General features: G+C 44.1%; 1 protein-coding gene across 2 annotated transcripts in view; it reads left to right on the top strand.

Annotated features, from left to right (window-relative positions):
- FLVCR2 (FLVCR choline and putative heme transporter 2) overlaps positions 1-16,875 on the top strand; it is a 45,660-nt gene extending 28,785 nt beyond the window's left edge. Inside the window, exons 6-11 of one of the 2 annotated variants that reach the window (XM_081173666.1) lie at positions 5,456-5,566; positions 6,231-6,336; positions 6,651-6,762; positions 7,616-7,671; positions 10,395-10,488; positions 14,728-16,875. In XM_081173666.1, the coding sequence (XP_081029792.1) occupies positions 5,456-5,566; positions 6,231-6,336; positions 6,651-6,762; positions 7,616-7,671; positions 10,395-10,475 (466 nt within the window). In that variant the 3' untranslated portion in view covers positions 10,476-10,488; positions 14,728-16,875. The remainder of the gene's footprint in view (positions 1-5,455; positions 5,567-6,230; positions 6,337-6,650; positions 6,763-7,615; positions 7,672-10,394; positions 10,489-14,727) is intronic. The other variant, XM_081173667.1, reaches the window with a different exon arrangement.
- The last annotated feature ends 816 nt before the right edge of the window (positions 16,876-17,691 follow it).

Below are 17,691 nucleotides of genomic sequence, written 5' to 3'. Positions count from 1 at the left end.
CACCCGGTGGGACCTCCTGCCGGGCGCGCGAGGCTTGCAGGCATTCGCCCCATAAGACGCACCCCGATTTCCCCTTCATTTTTGGAGGGGAAAAAGTGCGTCTTATGGGGCGAAAAATACGGTACCAACCGTAAGGAGTGGCAGACGAAGATGGTTGAATATGCGGAATTAGCAAAACTGACTCACAGGATCCGCAATCAGGAGGAAACAAAGTTCCAAAAAGAATGGAGTAAATTCATTGACTATATAAGTGAGAACTGTAGAAATGTGAAGACGTTAGCAAGGCTGAAATAAATCTTATGTCATGATCTAGATATCACTAAGGAACTGTGGATCAGAGATTGGAATAAGAAAACCTGGGAGGGAGGGACGTCAATGCTCTGTAGAGTGTAAAGGTAGATGGTTGTAAAAGGATATGAAATATTAGTGTATTTTGTTTGTGTATATAAAATGAAAACTTAATAAAAAGCATATTTTTTAAAAAAGAAAGTTTGGGACCTAGGCACAAAAACTTTTAATTTTCTGCCACTGTGGTGTGTTCAAACAGTCCTTAAATATCTGGGTTTCATAAATATGCTTAAGTGTTCCTAAAGGTATTTTTTTAAAAAATTACCCAATGTGCGGCACAGAGGTTGTTACTGTCCTTCTAGCTGCACATACTATAATTCAGTGACCCTGTATAAGGATACTTCCTATATCCTGACAGGTGTTGTGACACTGGTGGTGTGACTCAATCCAGGCCTGCTCCAGGCGTGTGGCCTTGCTGATTTATACTTCCCAGAAGGCAGCTGTGCCACTGCATGGAAATCTCCGTCAAAGGGCTTTCTGTCTTAAACAGCAGCCCCTAATGGCTAGTTTTTAGCACTGCTTAACGTCATGCTTTCTATAGAGGCTCTATACGTAGTTAAGCTGGGATGACAGAAGGAACAAGTGAAGAAGATAAGTGTGTGGAGGAGGAAGGAGGCATTATTATCTTGGCAAATAATAGACTTTCAGGGGAAGGATAAACCCTTCTCCCCTGCAGATACCCCATGGCCCCATTTTAGTGCAATGAGGTGAACACTTGGTTTATGCTTCCCTCAGTATCAATCAATCAATCAATCAATCAATCAATCAGTCAGTCCATCAATTTACTGTATATAGCCAAAGGCCTTCACAATGAACAACAAATGGATTCCTCTAAAATTGCACAACATAACCAGCAACATCTACAGCATAAAAGTCAGCATGAAAATCAACAGCATAAAGTATGATGCATTAACATGACTGGACTGGAGATTCTTAGCTGCCAAAGCAAATATGGCTCCCAGATGTGTAATTTGTAGATATTTATCGGCTAAGGGTTCAACTATCACTTCCTGGGGGGGATTGGCCTGCTTCCCACAGTAACATGTAGGACTACCCTGAAACAGAGGTGAGTAAAATGAATTCTTTTGGGTGAATTTAGCTGCTAGGGAGTGATGTGTTTCTGCTCATCTGATTTAACAAGGATCCTGCAAAGCCTCTTGCCATTTTTACCTCTTATGGATAAGAATTAATCCATGCACACACAAGCACAAATGCTGTAAATCCCCTAAAGTACAGGAAGAGGTTTTTAAAATTATTATTATCATTTGAGAAGGAAGCTTTTGAGAAGTTGCATGACCAATTAGATCATGCTGGTAAGGGCTTCTGTGACACTCTTTGGGCTGAAACCAAATAGCGGGGCATTATTTTTTCCTTTTCTCTTAGCTTGACAGGGGCGACGTAAGGCAGCTGTTGCTGATCTGCCCTTTATATAACTGGGAAAGGTACCCATCCTTCCTTCCAAGCCATTCTCTGGAATGCAGGGTCCTTACAGAGAGTGCTTTTTCAGAGTGAAGCAAGATGGATACAATTTTACTGTATCCTGGTTATCCCTGATATAACAGCTTGGCAGCTTCTTGTCGTTCTGTGCATGTTTGCTCTGAAAATAGCAGGCTGCCCTCCCATTAAGCCTTAAGGATAGATCTCTGACCCAACGCAGAACTGTAATCACTAAACTTATATATACCTCCTACCACTGTAAACAGTAACTCTGTACTTTAGCAGCCCTGCTGAGTTATTGCTCTTCTGCAGTTGACTAGAAGTAGAATGCAAATCGTGACTGCCCTTAATTTCACTCCCTTTAATAGCAAACTCAACTGCAGAGTGCTAACTAGGTTTGGGTGACTCAGTCTCAGCTTCTCTTGTCCTCTTCCCATATTAAAAGACATCCCTTCCTGTTCCCTAGCAGATTTTTTAAAGGCGAAATCCAGGGAGATCCTAAAAATCTCTGTGTAAAATGTCTCTCACCATCCCTGCTCCACCCAAGGAATACTTAGCAAGCATACTGAAGCCCTGCTCTCACTCCTGTTCTTACTCTAATACTGTAAAGTAGCTTGGATCAGCTTCAAAGCTCTGCCATTCCAGATAAATATGCTTCAAAAATGATGCAGGAAGTGATTGTATGTTGTTTCCTGTGTAGTAGCATGTACAAAAGGCCATGGTACAGACAATAAGATGGCTGTACAATTGCACGGTGTCCATCATCATGAACAAGATATTTACCCAGAAGGAAGTTCCATTCAGTTCAGTGGACTTACTTCTAAGGAAGTTTATTTAGGATTAGAGGTTTCAGTTAGTAAAGGTCCCCCAGGTCTTGCTAGTTCAAAAAATGACCAATTAAATGGCCAGTAGTTGGGAGAAGCAGGGAGACCTTTCTTGGTTGATTGAAGGCTTCAGTCCTGACAGGTTACGTGGGGGTGTGTCCCAAAGCAAGAGGCCATTACTAACCCCCCTTCTCTCTGGCAAATGTATAGCCAGCAGCCCGGGGCTGTGCTGCCCACCTCTGTCCAACTGAGATGTTGTCACATACAATGAGGGAGAGGGTGAGGAGCATGAATCAGACTTCCCAAATGCACCACCAGGAATACTAGATTGGCTCTGCCAGTGCACTTGCACCATGCCAACCTTGCTGCCACTGTGCTCCTCCCCATCCCAGGATAATGCAGTAACACACCAGCCAAAGGTCAGGGGAGAGGTACAGCCCCGCCATGCTGTTTGCTGCTGGGAACAGAAAGCTTGTTACCTTTTTAAGGTAAAGGTAAAGGGACCCCTGACCATTAGGTCCAGTCGTGACCGACTCTGGGGTTGCGGTGCTCATCTCGCTTTATTGGCCGAGGGAGCCGGCGTACAGCTTCCGGGTCATGTGGCCAGCAGGACTAAGCCGCTTCTGGCGAACCAGAGCAGCGCACGGAAACGCCGTTTACCTTCCCGCCAGAGCGGTACTTATTTATCTACTTGCACTTTGACGTGCTTTCGAACTGCTAAGTTGAAAGGAGCAGGGACCGAACAACGGGAGCTCACCCCGTCGTGGGGATTCGAACCGCCGACCTTCCGATCGGCAAGTCCTAGGCTCTGTGGTTTAACCCACAGCGCCACCCCCATCCTTTTTATTCAACCACAGTATCTCACGATATCACATGTGAGCGTTTGTCTGGACTTTGCCACGCTATAGGTCAGAAGCCTTAGGGACCTCAGCCAGTTCACGTTGAGAGCAGCTACAGAAGCCTCTTCCAAGCCGTAGAGGATGCTCCTTGACCTTTAGAAAATCTTCCACGTCAGGCAGATGCAGTGCAAAGTTCAGGTGACTGTTGCAGGACCCACATTCTACCTCTGCTCTTGCATAAAAATAGCTGCCATCTCCTTCAGAGCAGCTGTAGATTAATTTCCTAGGCAAATGCAGCAGGGAGTGATTTTCATGTGCTTTTTATATCCGCAAGTTGTCCTTTGATTTTCCTGCATTCCTGACTGCGCTCTCTACTTTAATCCCTGCATACTAGTGAAAGCTTCTCAAGAAATAAGCCGAGCGTCAGCTTCACTAACTGGCCTTGTTAATTTCTCCACTTTCCTATACCTATTGGTTCTTACCAGCATCTGTCTAGGATACCCTGTGTTTAATTTAATTACAGAAATTTAAAAGTGACATTCTAGATATACCCACAGTCTCTTTCTAGGGCCAGCTCAATACATTTTGCTGCCTGTGGTGAAAGAGAGGATGGCATATCTCCTCCATTCCCTGTACAGACACAAAATGCTCCGTTGCTTGAATTTTACTTCAGCCCTAGTGATGAGACACCCTCCTCCACTGAAACTGAGGGCAGCAAGGTAGCCTAGGAGGTGTGAGGCAGGTTGTGCACACCACATAGATCTGTGTTCCAACAACTTGGTGCTATTACCTGACACCTGAGGTGGCCACTTCACTCTGCCTAATTAGGTGGGACTGGCCTGCCACTTTCTATAGCTAAGAACTTAAGAACAGCCTGCTGGATCAGGCTATTTGCCCATTGAGTCCCATAGTTTAACTACACGCTGCGTGAATTAAGTACAGTAGTACCTTGGTTGCTGAAGGGAATCAGTTCGACTTCCAAAGTGTTCGACTTCCAAATCATAGCATCTGATTGGCTGCAGCAAGCTCCTGCAGCCAATCGGAAGCTGTGGAAGCCCCATTGGATGTTCGGCTTCCAAAAGAATGTTCAAAAACCAGAACAGTCACTTCTGGGTTTTCATTGTTCGGGAGCCAAAATGTCGAAGTTCCAGGGTGTTCGACAACCAAGGTATGACTGTACTTTATTTTAGCCATCCTGAATCTTTCAACACTAAGCTTCCAACTGTGTCCAGTTCTGGGCACCACAATTCAAGAAGGACACTGACAAACTGGAACGTGTCCAGAGGAGGGCAACCAAAATGGTCAAAGGCCTGGAAACGATGCCTTATGAGGAACGGCTAAGGGAGCTGGGCATGTTTAGCCTAGAGAAGAGGAGGTTAAGGGGTGATATGATAGCCATGTTCAAATATATAAAAGGATGTCATATAGAGGAGGGAGAAAGGTTGTTTTCTGCTGCTCCAGAGAAGCGGACACGGAGCAATGGTTCCAAACTACAAGAAAGAAGATTCCACCTAAACATTAGGAAGAACTTCCTGACAGTAAGAGCTGTTCGACAGTGGAATTTGCTGCCAAGGAGTGTGGTGGAGTCTCCTACTTTGGAGGTCTTTAAGCAGAGGCTTGACAACCATATGTCAGGAGTGCTCTGATGGTGTTTCCTGCTTGGCAGGGGGTTGGACTCGATGGCCCTTGTGGTCTCTTCCAACTCTATGATTCTATGATTCTATGATTCCTTGGATGTCCACGAGTTCTAGGTCTAATTGCATGACCTCCTTTGGTCTCTTGCTGCTGGGAGACATTTGCCGGCCTGGCTGCAGGTTGAGGAGCCTTCAACTTTCTTGCATGCAAAGATGAATATTGTCAGGCTGTCAGATTAATTTGATTTTTTATTGGGTCCCCCCCCACAATAGAACTTAATTTTAGTTAAAATGTAATGAAATCCGAATTTAAAAACATTGAATACAGTGTAAGAGCAGTAGCTTAATTCTGATTGTGTTTTGTTTGTTACAGGCAGACAACTCTGTTGGTTTACATCATGTCATTTGTAGGCATGGTGGTTTTCACGTTTACTCTGGACCTAGGCCATATCTGGGTGGTCTTTGTGACAGCTGGTGTGCTGGGGTAAGTTTGCTTCTCCTCTCACACCCAGGGTGAATTTTCTCTTCTTCGAAGGAGTTTCCCTCTCAAGGCATTTGGAAGCTGCCTCTGACATGGAGATGAAGATGCCTCTTCTTTCTCTCTCCAGTGAAGAGTAAGAAAGTACCACAAACAATGGAAAGAGAACTCTGGGATATGCATAGCAGCCAACATATCCTTTCATGTCTCTGCTGACCATGAACATCTTGCATTGCAGAGCATGGTGGAATGAAATGCTATGGGCAACAGCTGCTGGTGGGGTGGGGTGGGGTGCTGTGCTGTGCTGTTGTTGACCTGGCTTCCCAATGTGGAGGTTGCTGACAGTAAAGAGGCGAGGCATCTGGGAGGTTGGTGCAGTACAGGTGCTGCCGCACAGCCAATCAGACACTTCTGCTGCTGTGTCTGCACTGCACTGACTTCCCTGCAGCCTCACTCCCTCCCCTCTTGGTTACCAGCAGTAACTAATAGGAAGCAAGGTAAGCTATGCCATCCTGCTCTGCACCACCAGCTGCTCCTGGCCACGGGGAAGCAAATAGGGTTATGCCTTTGAGACTGAAGTGGGGTTTGGAGAAGCACCCTCACTTTGAAACTGCCTGGCCCAAACGTTGCAGCTGCCGACGCTTTCCTCCCCACCAATCTTTCCTGGCAGTTTCTTCATGACTGGGTACCTACCACTGGGCTTTGAATTTGCGGCAGAACTGACATACCCAGAATCGGAAGGGACGTCATCGGGCCTCCTTAATGTAGCTGCACAGGTGAGTGCGTGCTCCGAAAATATAGCAGGTAAACAGACTCACTTCTTAGCTTGGCATTGCTGTTGCACAGGAATTCTGTTGATGAATCCAGCTCTTCAAGGTGGTATCATAGAATTGTAGAGCTGGAACTCTGAGTTGGGACTCTAAACACTTTCCAATGCAGGAATCTCAATACATGATCTCCCATCCAGTTTGAAACCATACTGGATCCTGCTTAGCTTTGCCAGTGTGCTAGGCGTAGCGGTGTGGCCAGACTATGCTGCAGTAGCTTTCTTCAGTTTCTTCTTTGTAACTCTTTTTTTATCTGATTTCAGATATTTGGAATAATTTTCACCATTAGCCAAGCACAGATCTTTGAACATTTTGGAACTCAAGCAGGAAACCTCTTCCTCTGCAGCTTCCTGTTTGTCGGCACTGTTATAACTGGTAACTACACTGTCCAATCATTGTCAAACCTTTTTCAGGTCCTGCTTCCTACAACTCTTGTATTGCTTCCCCAGCTTAAAGTACTGACGTTTAGGGTAGGGCTGTAATGTTGAATCACTTTGATTAGTTATTTTTAACCCAGGGATGGCAAATCTGTCAAATTTGGTTCTTCCAGTTATTTTCTCTTTCAGTCTTAAACTCAGTTCTCCACACTTCTGCAGCATTTCGTTATTATTATTATTTTTTAATCCTCATGATAATTCATCAGCGTCTTAAAAAATAGAGGATGGTTTCTTAGCCAAAAGGCTGAGATGCCTTTGAGTGAAAATTTCTCCTAACAAACACATTTTTTTTGTATGCAGTTTTGACTCACATACACAATTTTCCAAGTAAAATAGCTGTGTTTCAGTTTGCATGTACGTTCAAGAAGTGAGCATTAGGTACCTTTCTCATTAAAATGCAAAGAAAATCCTCTTTCTCCAATAGCCCTATTTATGCCAACCCAGTTGTTTTGTGTTCTTCCATGCTGCTCTTTTAATAATTGAATTAATATCCTGTTGTGTTTTTATTGTGCTATTGTGCTTTTAATCTGGAAGCTGCCTTGGGGACCTGTTTGGATAGCTAAGAAGTGGAGTAGATTTAAGAAGTGGACTAGATGTTCTAAGATTTAAAAATAATTTATTTTCCACCATGGAGAGGACAGACCCTGTTCCCTACTTCAGTTGTGCTTTCTGAGTCGTAAGCCATGTTCTTCATGTCTCCCTGCCTTGAGCTCCATTGCTCTGTGAAGAGCTGCTTATGGTCAACACACAGTGACTTCCTGACTCTGTTTTCTCTTCCTCCAATGCTCCAGCTTTCATCAAAGCAGATCTCCGGAGACAGCAGGCCAACCTGCGCGATGAACAGACTGTGAGTAAATCATCTATTTATGCTGGTAGCTTATGGCCGTTCCCACCTGTGAGTCTCCTTTGCTATTATCGTGATGAATAACTGTGCCAGCTTGAGGGAGTATCGTTGCTGCCTCAGCTGTGCCAGGTTTGGGTTGTTAACAGTTGAATGCTGTTGGATTCTCCTCCAGGAGAAAGTGTGGCATGTGCCTGGGACCAGCTGCGAGTACTGAGAGAGACATGCTGGAAATCTCTGTGTTTGAGGGCATACATCTGGTGCACTAGCCAGACCAGTGTTAGGCTCTTTGTAACCTTAAGTAAATGCAAATACAGCAGCTTAAAGAAAGGTGAAAGATTATGGGTAATGGACTTCACTTGTGCACACTGAACCTACTCTCCTACCTGCCCACTATGTGCCCCCAAAATGTGCCCCAGAGGGTTCCCCAAACCCAGTGAGTGTTAGCAGACCCGCCAGAGCAGATTGGGAGGGATGATGGAGGCTCCAGCAGGGAGCTGCTCTGGCTGATCTTAGATTGATTTAGGACTAGGGAACCTGTAACCTTCCAGATGTTGCTGGACTGCAACTCCCAGCATCCCTGATAATTCTGAGAACATTCTGTTTCTGAGAACATAATAAGAGCCCCTTGGGGATTAGATGGGCTTATGCAATCCATGGGACAGTGCAACAAGATAGAGGGTGGGTGTGATGGTGCTCACGGTGTAAAGGTGTCACTGGGCACACTGTCCGATGAGTGGGCGATCCTGCCTTTCAGCTGAGGAATGGGTTACTGATCCCTTCCAGCTCTAAGAGTCTGTGCCTGTAAGTTGACCCTTGTGCACAGGAACCAGATGGGCATTTCTGCTTTTCCTCCACAGTTTTCCTTGCTACTTTTGTTGTCTATATTCTGACTATTTGATTTTTGTATTTGGCATATATCTTTGGCAAAGTTTTGTAGCAGACACACAGTATTACAGGTGACTCTCAACTTACTCTGGGGTTACATTCTGGGGATAGTGAGTAAAGCCAAGAACACACATGGTCAAAACACATCGGGTTCAAAGGCGGGTGGGATTGCTAAAGTTTTTCCCCTCCTTTCTTCCCTCTTTTTATTTTTATTTTTTGCCAGGTGTGTAAATGCACGGAAGTTGCAAGTTACCTGTACTCAATACTTCAAAACAGACATATTTAGTAAAACCTGGGCCATCAATATGTTTTAACTCTTCATCAGAAGACAGTTCTTGAAAAGGCAAACAAAACTAACAAATTTCAAATAACTCCCTAATGCTTAAGCTCCCTGCACTCGATACAGTGACAGTTATGTGATTCTTCTGTGTAAAGCCAAATATTGAAATATTTAGTTTATGTAGCGAACTGTTTTTCTGACAGGGTACCTGTGCTCTAGACATCTGCGTGGCAGGCAAGAATTCAGCAACTGAACCTTTTCCTGGGATACAGGATAGGAAAGACTTGCCTGTAATGCAGTTGTTAAAAGGGACAGACTCTCTACCAGGGGGGAAAAAAGCAATTCTAGCTCTGAATCAGGTCATGCTGAATTGGGTAAATGAAGGATTCTCTTCTGCAATATATAATGAAGATTCTGGTCTTGGATTCTGATTTATGGAGTTACAAATAGGACTAAGCCAAAAGAGAGGAGTTTCCTTTAATTCACATTGTTATCCTGATTTTTGTTTTTCTTTGGAGGGTCTCTAAAAAATGTGTCATCACTGTCTTACCAAGAGAAGGAGTGACTGCAACAGTAGTGGGGGGAAATTTACTTTCCAAATATTGCTGAATTACAGCTCCCATCAGCCCCAGCAAACATGTCCAATGACCAGTGATGATGGGAATGGTAGTTCAGGAACATCTGGAGGGCCAAAGGTTCCCCACCCCTGTGCCATAGCATGCGTTGCTTGGCAGCAGCCCAGGCAGCAATGTTATCAATGTTCCTCTCTCTGTGGCACCTGCTCAGGCTATTGATGTGTTCCTTTGCCCAGGGTAATGTGGAAAGGTAATGTGATGTGGAAAGCATTGTTTTCACTTTGAATTCATTTATTCTTTCTTTCCAAAGAGAGCCCAGGGTGGCTAACAATAATAAAATGACCTATAAACAATGTAAAACACTAACACATTTCAGAATTCGCTTTGTTTACTTTCCAGTGATGTTCTGATAGTACCAAATTTGATTAATGACACAGCATTGTAGCACCATCATGTTTGCTGCGTGATCCCTGATTGCTAGGGATAACGTTGTAAAAGAGGAGGAAAAACATGGTGCTGAAGGAATGACAGAGAGGTGGAGCACAGTGGTTCTGAGAAGAATCACAAGCATAAGTGAGAAATGCACAATTGGTTTCATTTTATTTTAAAGGGGGACACATTGCTTCACATGAATATATAACTTTCAGACCCCAAAATGCTAATGCGAACATTTGGAGCCTCCTTAGTTAAAGTGAAGCAACTTGGCAGAAGAGAAGGAAGCTAAAATAAATGAATTTATTTAACATTGAGACTACATAATTCTTCAGGGATTAGGTTAATCAGAGCTCCTGCTGCCTTGGAATGAGTACAGGGCTTATAAAGCTGAACATTCTGTGGAATTTTTAGTGATCAAAAGTCTCACTTGCTTTCAGTTCTGCGGAGTTTCACCAGCTTATTCCATCACGATTCCCTGTCTGTCTGTGCCTCCTGTTTTTGTTTTTAATTCTGCCCCTCTTTGGGATTGTGACATATGGCTGTTGTTACAGAGACTCCAGGGCAGTAACTGTCAGATAATGAATTATGGACATTGTACCTTAATCCCATCATTTCCCATCCCTGATCAGTAATTCTCAGACTAAGGTAGGAGAATCATACTAACCTGCTTATACAACTCTTTCTGTGAGATGGCACTGGCACCAAACCAATGGCATGTTGCAGGGCCAAAATGTGTAGAGAAAGGGCTTGGTGTGGGGAAAAGCACACTCACTGGATCCAGCATGCTGGATTCGGCTTATGATGCAAATTTGATCACCCACCAACCAATTGTCAAAGGGAATGTTAAGCCCTCCAGTTAGAACAGCCACTGGATTGGTGCCTTTTTTGTGTAAAATAACTATTGCAATTCTCAAAGCACTTTGCTTTGCAATGTTAATTCCACGCTTTTTCCTGAAGAGACCTTCATGTTGCTGCTAAGTACATGCTTGAATATGCTTCATCTGACTATCTATCTTTCCTTAAACCTTACCTTCCCCTTGTTGAAAATGTGTGCTCACATATTTATTGCTCACCATTATCAAGTTTGTTGGTGAAGAGGCAGTCACTGGATGCAGTAATGCATTTCTTAATCCTGGGCTGAATTCTGAAGCAGTCAAAACAAGAACGGGTAAAAACATGGTGGGGAAGGGGCTGGCTGCAAGAAAGTGCTAGATTTACAATTATTTAAGAATTCTATCCATGGCATTTGAGGGGGTTATATATATGTGCAAGCTCACTGTAGAGTAGCGAGCAATCAATATGTGAACATTGATGCATCTTTCAAGGTGCCATTCATGTGCAAAGGACATCCTGAGATGAAAACATGCTGCACTACCACGATTTTCAGCGTTGCTGCTTCCAAAATGTAACATGTTTACATACCGGCTGTCTTAAGCCATTATTGTGCCTGATCCATTGCTTGCAGGATGAAATGATGTTTTGATTGTTTCAAAGACTCTGAAATTCTTCAGGTGTATTGCTGACTCAATACACAGGCACCATACCTGACATTAGTAATGGTAAATCAGGACCAAACAAGATGCAAGATCGGAAATGTATGAATGCATTTCTGCTTATAGTTCCCCATCTCCCAATTGGTATCCAGCATTTGGGGCTTTTCCCAGGCCATATCACCTCATTGGCTACACCCTCACTGGCCCTATTCTGCACCATCTCCCGTTCTTCTGCTGGGCTGGCATACCTTCAGCTGTAACAAGGCTTCTTGCTTACCTGGAGGGAGGAGTTGTATGTACAGAAACCTCTTAACATTTGTGTGGCTGGAGTGTGGCCTACTATAGGAAGATAAGAGTTGCCTTCCCAACCTCTTTCATGTGCCCCCTGGAAGGTTGTCGAAGAGAGCAGAGCTGGCCCAGCAATGAGGCAGGGTGAAGCGTCTCAGGTGGTGGTGGAAGCACAAAAGGATAGCTTTCTGTTTCACAGGCCATCTTCCACCATGTCCCAGGTTACTATCAACAATAAGTACAGCCCTCCTGTTGGCCTTCTTCCTTGGGGTGCCTGGCTTCTGTGCTGTTAGCTTTGGCACGCTTAAGTCCCGGACTCCTGGAGCCTTCCTGTGGAGAAACGTGGTGAAGTATACCTAGAATGCCTCTATGCCCTCTATGAGTCTAGTCAATGGTACTCATGAAGAGCCTGAAGATGGTGTAGGAGTAAGAGCTAAGGCCTTCTTTGTATGGCAGGCCCGCACTTAAAGGCCTAGTTATCCCCGGATGTTCTCTGGAGTTCTCTCTGAGGCTTTTTATATCCTCCAGGTTTCCCCAACCTTCATTCAGGCTGAGGCCCTGCAGCTGGACTCCTTCCCTCCCACCAGGCAGATGAATGACAGGGCCCTCCCTGCTGCTTCTAGCACAGATGGAGCCTTTAGGCAATGTTTCCTCAGCACCAAATGGCTTTAAATCCATACCAAGTAATCATTGGGACAATTGCACTATGAGCCAGGCTTTTGAGATGCATTATAAATATACCAGTGTGTTAGCATTTTGAGGCTTGGACCTGGGCATTAACACCTAGGAGCAGGTTCCTAGCTGGTGGCTATTTATCTATTTATAGCTATAAATGGCTGTTTATCTGCCATTTATAGCTATAAATAGCTATTTATCTGCCATTCTGTGCAGTATATTCTGGCACAGCTGACCAGTTCCACCAGCATGTGATAAAGGAATGCAAAGCTCTGTAGGCCCTGACTTGTGAGGCAGATGCGGATTTTTGTTTTACTTCTGCTCAGCTAAGCATGGTCTGTTCTAATCTTTGCAACAGACTGTGCACAATTGTTTAGTATCTTTTTTGGGGGGTGGGGAGAAGAGGGCAGGTGGGGAAAGTCTGATGTAGATCACCGGATTAGGGTTGCCATATTCTGGCGATCAACACCCCCCTCCCCACGATTTGGGCACCCTGCCACCCCACATCTCCCTCGCCTCCCTGCTGCTAACCCCTTTACTATTTGTACCCCACACATCTTACTGGGCTGCCCCAGCCACTCTGGGCAGCTTCCAACATATATAAAAACATATAAAAACATAAGAAACATTTTAAAAACCCACTTCCCTATATAGGATTGCCTTCAGATGGCTCAGGGATTGGACAACGCTATACCTTCTAATATTTATCCCACGAAAATAGGGACATTTCGGGATCAAATCAGAAACCAGGACGGCTTCTCTAAATCAGGGACGTCCCTGGGAAATAGGGACACTTGTGAACCTTATTGTACCTCAGTTCTAACAGCGTTCACCGGCTTGCTATTGGAAACTTGTACGACTGAGCCATAATTATTGTTTGGTGAAAATAGAGAGGCAGCCTTGCATACATAACCATTCTCTCCACGAAAGGATCAGTAACCTTCAGCGAATGGCTGGTCTAGTTGTCATTTATTTGCCTCTCCAGGCAACTGCAAATATTCACCTGTCCCAGAAGAATGTAAAGGCTTGTGGCATTTTGAAAGACTCCACTCTTTGTGGATAGGTTTATCCCACACAGAGACACTGCTGTCTCCTATGTGGCATCAATTTCCTGAAGATTAACTATGGAAGGCAAGTTGATCACAGGTAGCAAGCACGTTTGACTTTGCTCTCTGCCAAGTCCTGATGAATGATCTACCTCCATCATTCTCTGTTCTGTGGGATCTGGGTCAACAGTACTCTTAGAGCACAACAGACTCATTCCTTCTCCCCGGGAAATCTTGGAATTTCACTCTTTGGCGAAGGCAGTGGGGAGAATCTAACAGGGGTAGCCAATGTGGTGCCTTCCAAATGCTTTTTGGGTTCCAACTCCTATCCCTGCTAGCAAGTGACAGTGGTGGCTGGCACAACATCTGGAGGACATCACATTGCCTTACCATGCTCCTCTAACAAAGAATTGCCACAATTCCAAGGATTCTTTGGGCCATGACAGTTAAATAGTTTCCATATATTTCTACCCACTTTGTATGTGCATATGCCCTTACTGTTATGAATGGATAACTTCATTAGGCACCAGCAAGCTTCCTTGTGGAGAGGTGCCAGACCCTTTTTAATGTGTAGAATTGATGAGGCAGATGGCGTGTGTGGTCAGGAGACAGAAACAAGGCAAGAGTTTGTAGCTTGTAATTGGCTAAATTTCCTGCACCACTTCCTTCTCTGCAGATCCCTCCAGGATTTTAAAATACTTGTTACATGAATAAGCAGTATTAGCTCCTGCAGCGTGGATACAGATACGACTCGAAGGGCATTCCTGGTGCAATTGTATCATTGCAGCCTTCACAAACCTGATGCCCTCCAGCTGTTCTGGACTACAATTCCCATCAGCCCCTGCCTTCTCAGATGGGGAACATTGTACCTGGGATTGTGCTGTTTTGATTAAGGCAATGACTTGACTTAGAAATAGCATCACAACATGGTAGTGCTGAAGGGCAATTCTGGGGATTGATACTCCCATCACTCTGGAAAGCAGAGCTCTCCCAAGCACTATTCTTCCCTATGAAATTCACTTTTCATAGCTAAGGGTGAATTCTTTCTTCTTAACTTGGCTTTGTTACCTTTTTTGAGCAGCAGTAAGGATTAGGCACTGTTGGTAAGAGAAAATGGAATGTACGTGTCCTTCTTTGGGATCTTTCCTTTCCTCTCAAGATATTTGGACCCAAAGCAAGAGCCGCAATGCTTCTCAGGAGCACATATTCATAGAATCATGGAATTGTAGAGTTGGAAAGGGACCCTGAGGGTCATCTAGCAATGCAGGAATATGCAGCTGTCCCAAACAGGGATCGAACCTTGGTGTGGTAATAGGTTCCTGCTGTCTGATGCCTTTGAGCACCCCCTAACTGTGCCCCTTCTCTCTCTCTCTGACTTTCAGAAGACATTGGGAAAAGTGCCTCAAACCAGCACTGTGCCGCTGTATGAGGAATCAAAATTCTAATGGTGGGAGATTGAGGACCAGCTGGCGCCACCACCAACCTCCATTCTCGTCTTTGACATCTGTACCTCCCACTACACTTGGTGTAGCCTAGCATCTGAGGACAATCTAGGAAGCTGCTGCTGGAAAGGAATGCACAGGACTTGAGTCACCCTCACCTGAGCCAGCTCCTCAGTCCTGGTGGCGTGTCCTGGTGCCCTTTCTCCCAAGGGACCAAAGGCAGCAGTTGCTCAGCGGAAGATAGCTTGTCTTGGCCACTGCAGCCAAATCACTGAATCCAGCGTTTCTTCCACTGCATGGATTGAGAGCAACCATTTGTTAATCCTGTTATGTGTCCAGCAGACCTACTGAATGGGATATGAAATGGATCCAGAGGAAGATCCTTGCTCCTCAGGGAGAACAAGAAAGCACTTGCTCTGTGAGCAGCCCAAACTGAAGCGCAACTCATGATTTGCCACAGGGGAAAGACCTCACCGGGAAGCTTTCTCCCCTTCAAAACTTCCTGTTGGTAGACTATATTTTAGTAAATCAAGCCCCGAGAAGATTCTTTTTTAAGTAACGGACGGTAGTTTTGAAATGAGAATGCTCTCTTATTACCCAAATTATGGCAATACTCCAGAAATGTTATGGGGAAAATAGTTTTTAAAGAATATTTGAAAAGGACAGCCTGTCATAGGTTGCTTCCACACTACAGCTTTTTAGTATTATTTGAGATACTGCTTTTCCACAAACTGACTGGAAGCAGCAATAAAACAGAGGTTCCAAATAGACCTCTGTAATATTTATTCACAAGAAAGTCCTATTCAATGAAGAGCCCCTACAATGTTAATTAAAAGTTGACTCTTCCTGGAGGAGGGGTGCATAAATTTAATTACTGGTTTCCTTGTATCATTTTATTCTTCTATAATTAAATAACACTGTTTTCAAAGAAAGAGAAAAAAACGATGTAAGGAAAGCAGTAACTAAAGCCCCTGAACATAAGCTAACCAAAAAGTATAACGTATCACTAATTGTCCCAGCAGTGCTGGACAAGAAACAATTAAACTTTGAGGAAACTTTAATCAAAGGCGTAGGAAGTCTTAAAAGCTTTGATAATGTTTTGCCAGCACACACAGGACAAGCAATAACTGCAATTGCATTTTATTGCAAGAGGCAGGAAAAATGTCATAAAACAGGTCTGGAAAAAACACAGGACGACAACACAGGAAACACTGGAAATGCAACAATTTGGCAACAAATTGCCAAATTTGTTAAGGATGGCTGTTTCAGAGAAACGGGCCAGTGTTGGAAGCAATCACAGTATGCAGTGGCTAGCTTTGTGGTTTATGGAAATTATTTAAACCATATACTGTATATTTAATGGAAATTCACCTTTGATCAGGGGACGAAAAGTGCCGTTTAATTTATGGACAGAAGATGAACCTTGTGTATTTTGAAATGGTTGTAAGTTGAACCATATAGAAATCCCCCACCCACCCCATGCATACCACGATCATCTGAGACCGAGAAGTGCCATTTCCAAATTAGAGTGCAGTTTCCCTTCATTTTGAAGGCATCAAGTTCTACCGAATACCTGTACAACTCTTAGTTTCATTGTTCAGATCGTGTTGTATAGTATCTGTTGCCAAGGTATTGGGAATTTGGGCTTGGTTTATGAGCTCTTTGACTAGGATGTGTCCTGCTATTATTTGGAAAGCACTGTGTAACTATAAAAAATGTATTTTTGTGGACATTAGCTACATAGTGCTACCTCAAATACTGTTCTAAAACCAATGAGCATTTGATGGTTTTAGAACAAATGCACAACACTCTGCTCCCCGCCCCATAGCACTTCTAAATTGGACAAGTATCCTTATAATTTATTCTCATTCACAACAAGGCCCCCAAACTCATCTGAGAGAGCCAAGGCAGTCCCAGGTTGAAATCTCTGCTTGGTCATGAAGCCTAATTCATGACCTTGGGTCCTCCATTCTCTGTTAAGCCCAATCTACCTCTCAGGGTTGTTGTTGTGAGGATAAAACAGGGAAGAGCATATCATGGAGCTCCTTGAAGGGTTGGATAGCAATAAAATAAATGCGATGAAACTGATCTACTCACCCTCCTCTGTATCTCTGGGATCTCAGGGATTGCCCACAACTTTGTCTTTCCTCTTTCCACTGAATGGTACTAAACTTGTAGCTTGATGGAGGTAAGTTGTATCAAACTTCTTTGTTTGAGGTCTAGCTATTCATATCCAGGCAATGTATGGCCATTCTTCATAGAAACAGGGGAAGTTAGCATTGAGGCTTTCACATTAATTGGAGGTAAGGAACCATAGATCCAACACCTGGCTTTGTATTATCCTCATTCAGGCCTACACACTCTCTTTGCATATGCTGCTTCCATTTCCTTATCCAGGGAAATCTGTCTAGTGCTATAGCCTATCTGAAGAGGTAGGTTCTGGGACTGGCAGGTTCTTACACATGCAGCATTTTTATTTTTTTTATGGTGAAGCATTAACTCTCCCAGCCCATGCAAACCCTGCCCCCCATGCTGCTCTTATCTTTTCTGGCTTATTGGCCAACAACCCAAAAGTGACCCATGAAGGTAATTCACTTGATTGCTTTGCTCATCACTTTTTGCAAGCTCGGGTGAATGTTAGAAGCAAATTGGTGAATGTTAGAAGCAAATTGCAAGAAAGTCACTAGTGTACCCGTTTTCGAATAAATCTGTGGTGCAACAAGGTCAGAAGGGCAGTAGATAAATCTGTATCTCTGAGTGGTCTGCGGTAGATTGGAATGGATTTCCAACTCCCTATTGTTGATAGTAGCACCAAAATCTCTCCCCCACCCCCACCTTCCGCAGTTATACTGGGTAACTTTCTGGGTAACCAGAAGTGGATTTTTAGCTCTTTTTCAGTTCTGT

Source organism: Podarcis bocagei (assembly GCF_964188305.1).
Source record: "Podarcis bocagei genome assembly, chromosome: 1".
Taxonomy (NCBI): domain Eukaryota; kingdom Metazoa; phylum Chordata; class Lepidosauria; order Squamata; family Lacertidae; genus Podarcis; species Podarcis bocagei.
Note: the sequence above shows the minus strand (reverse complement) of the source record. Positions and strands in the feature narration are given on the sequence as shown.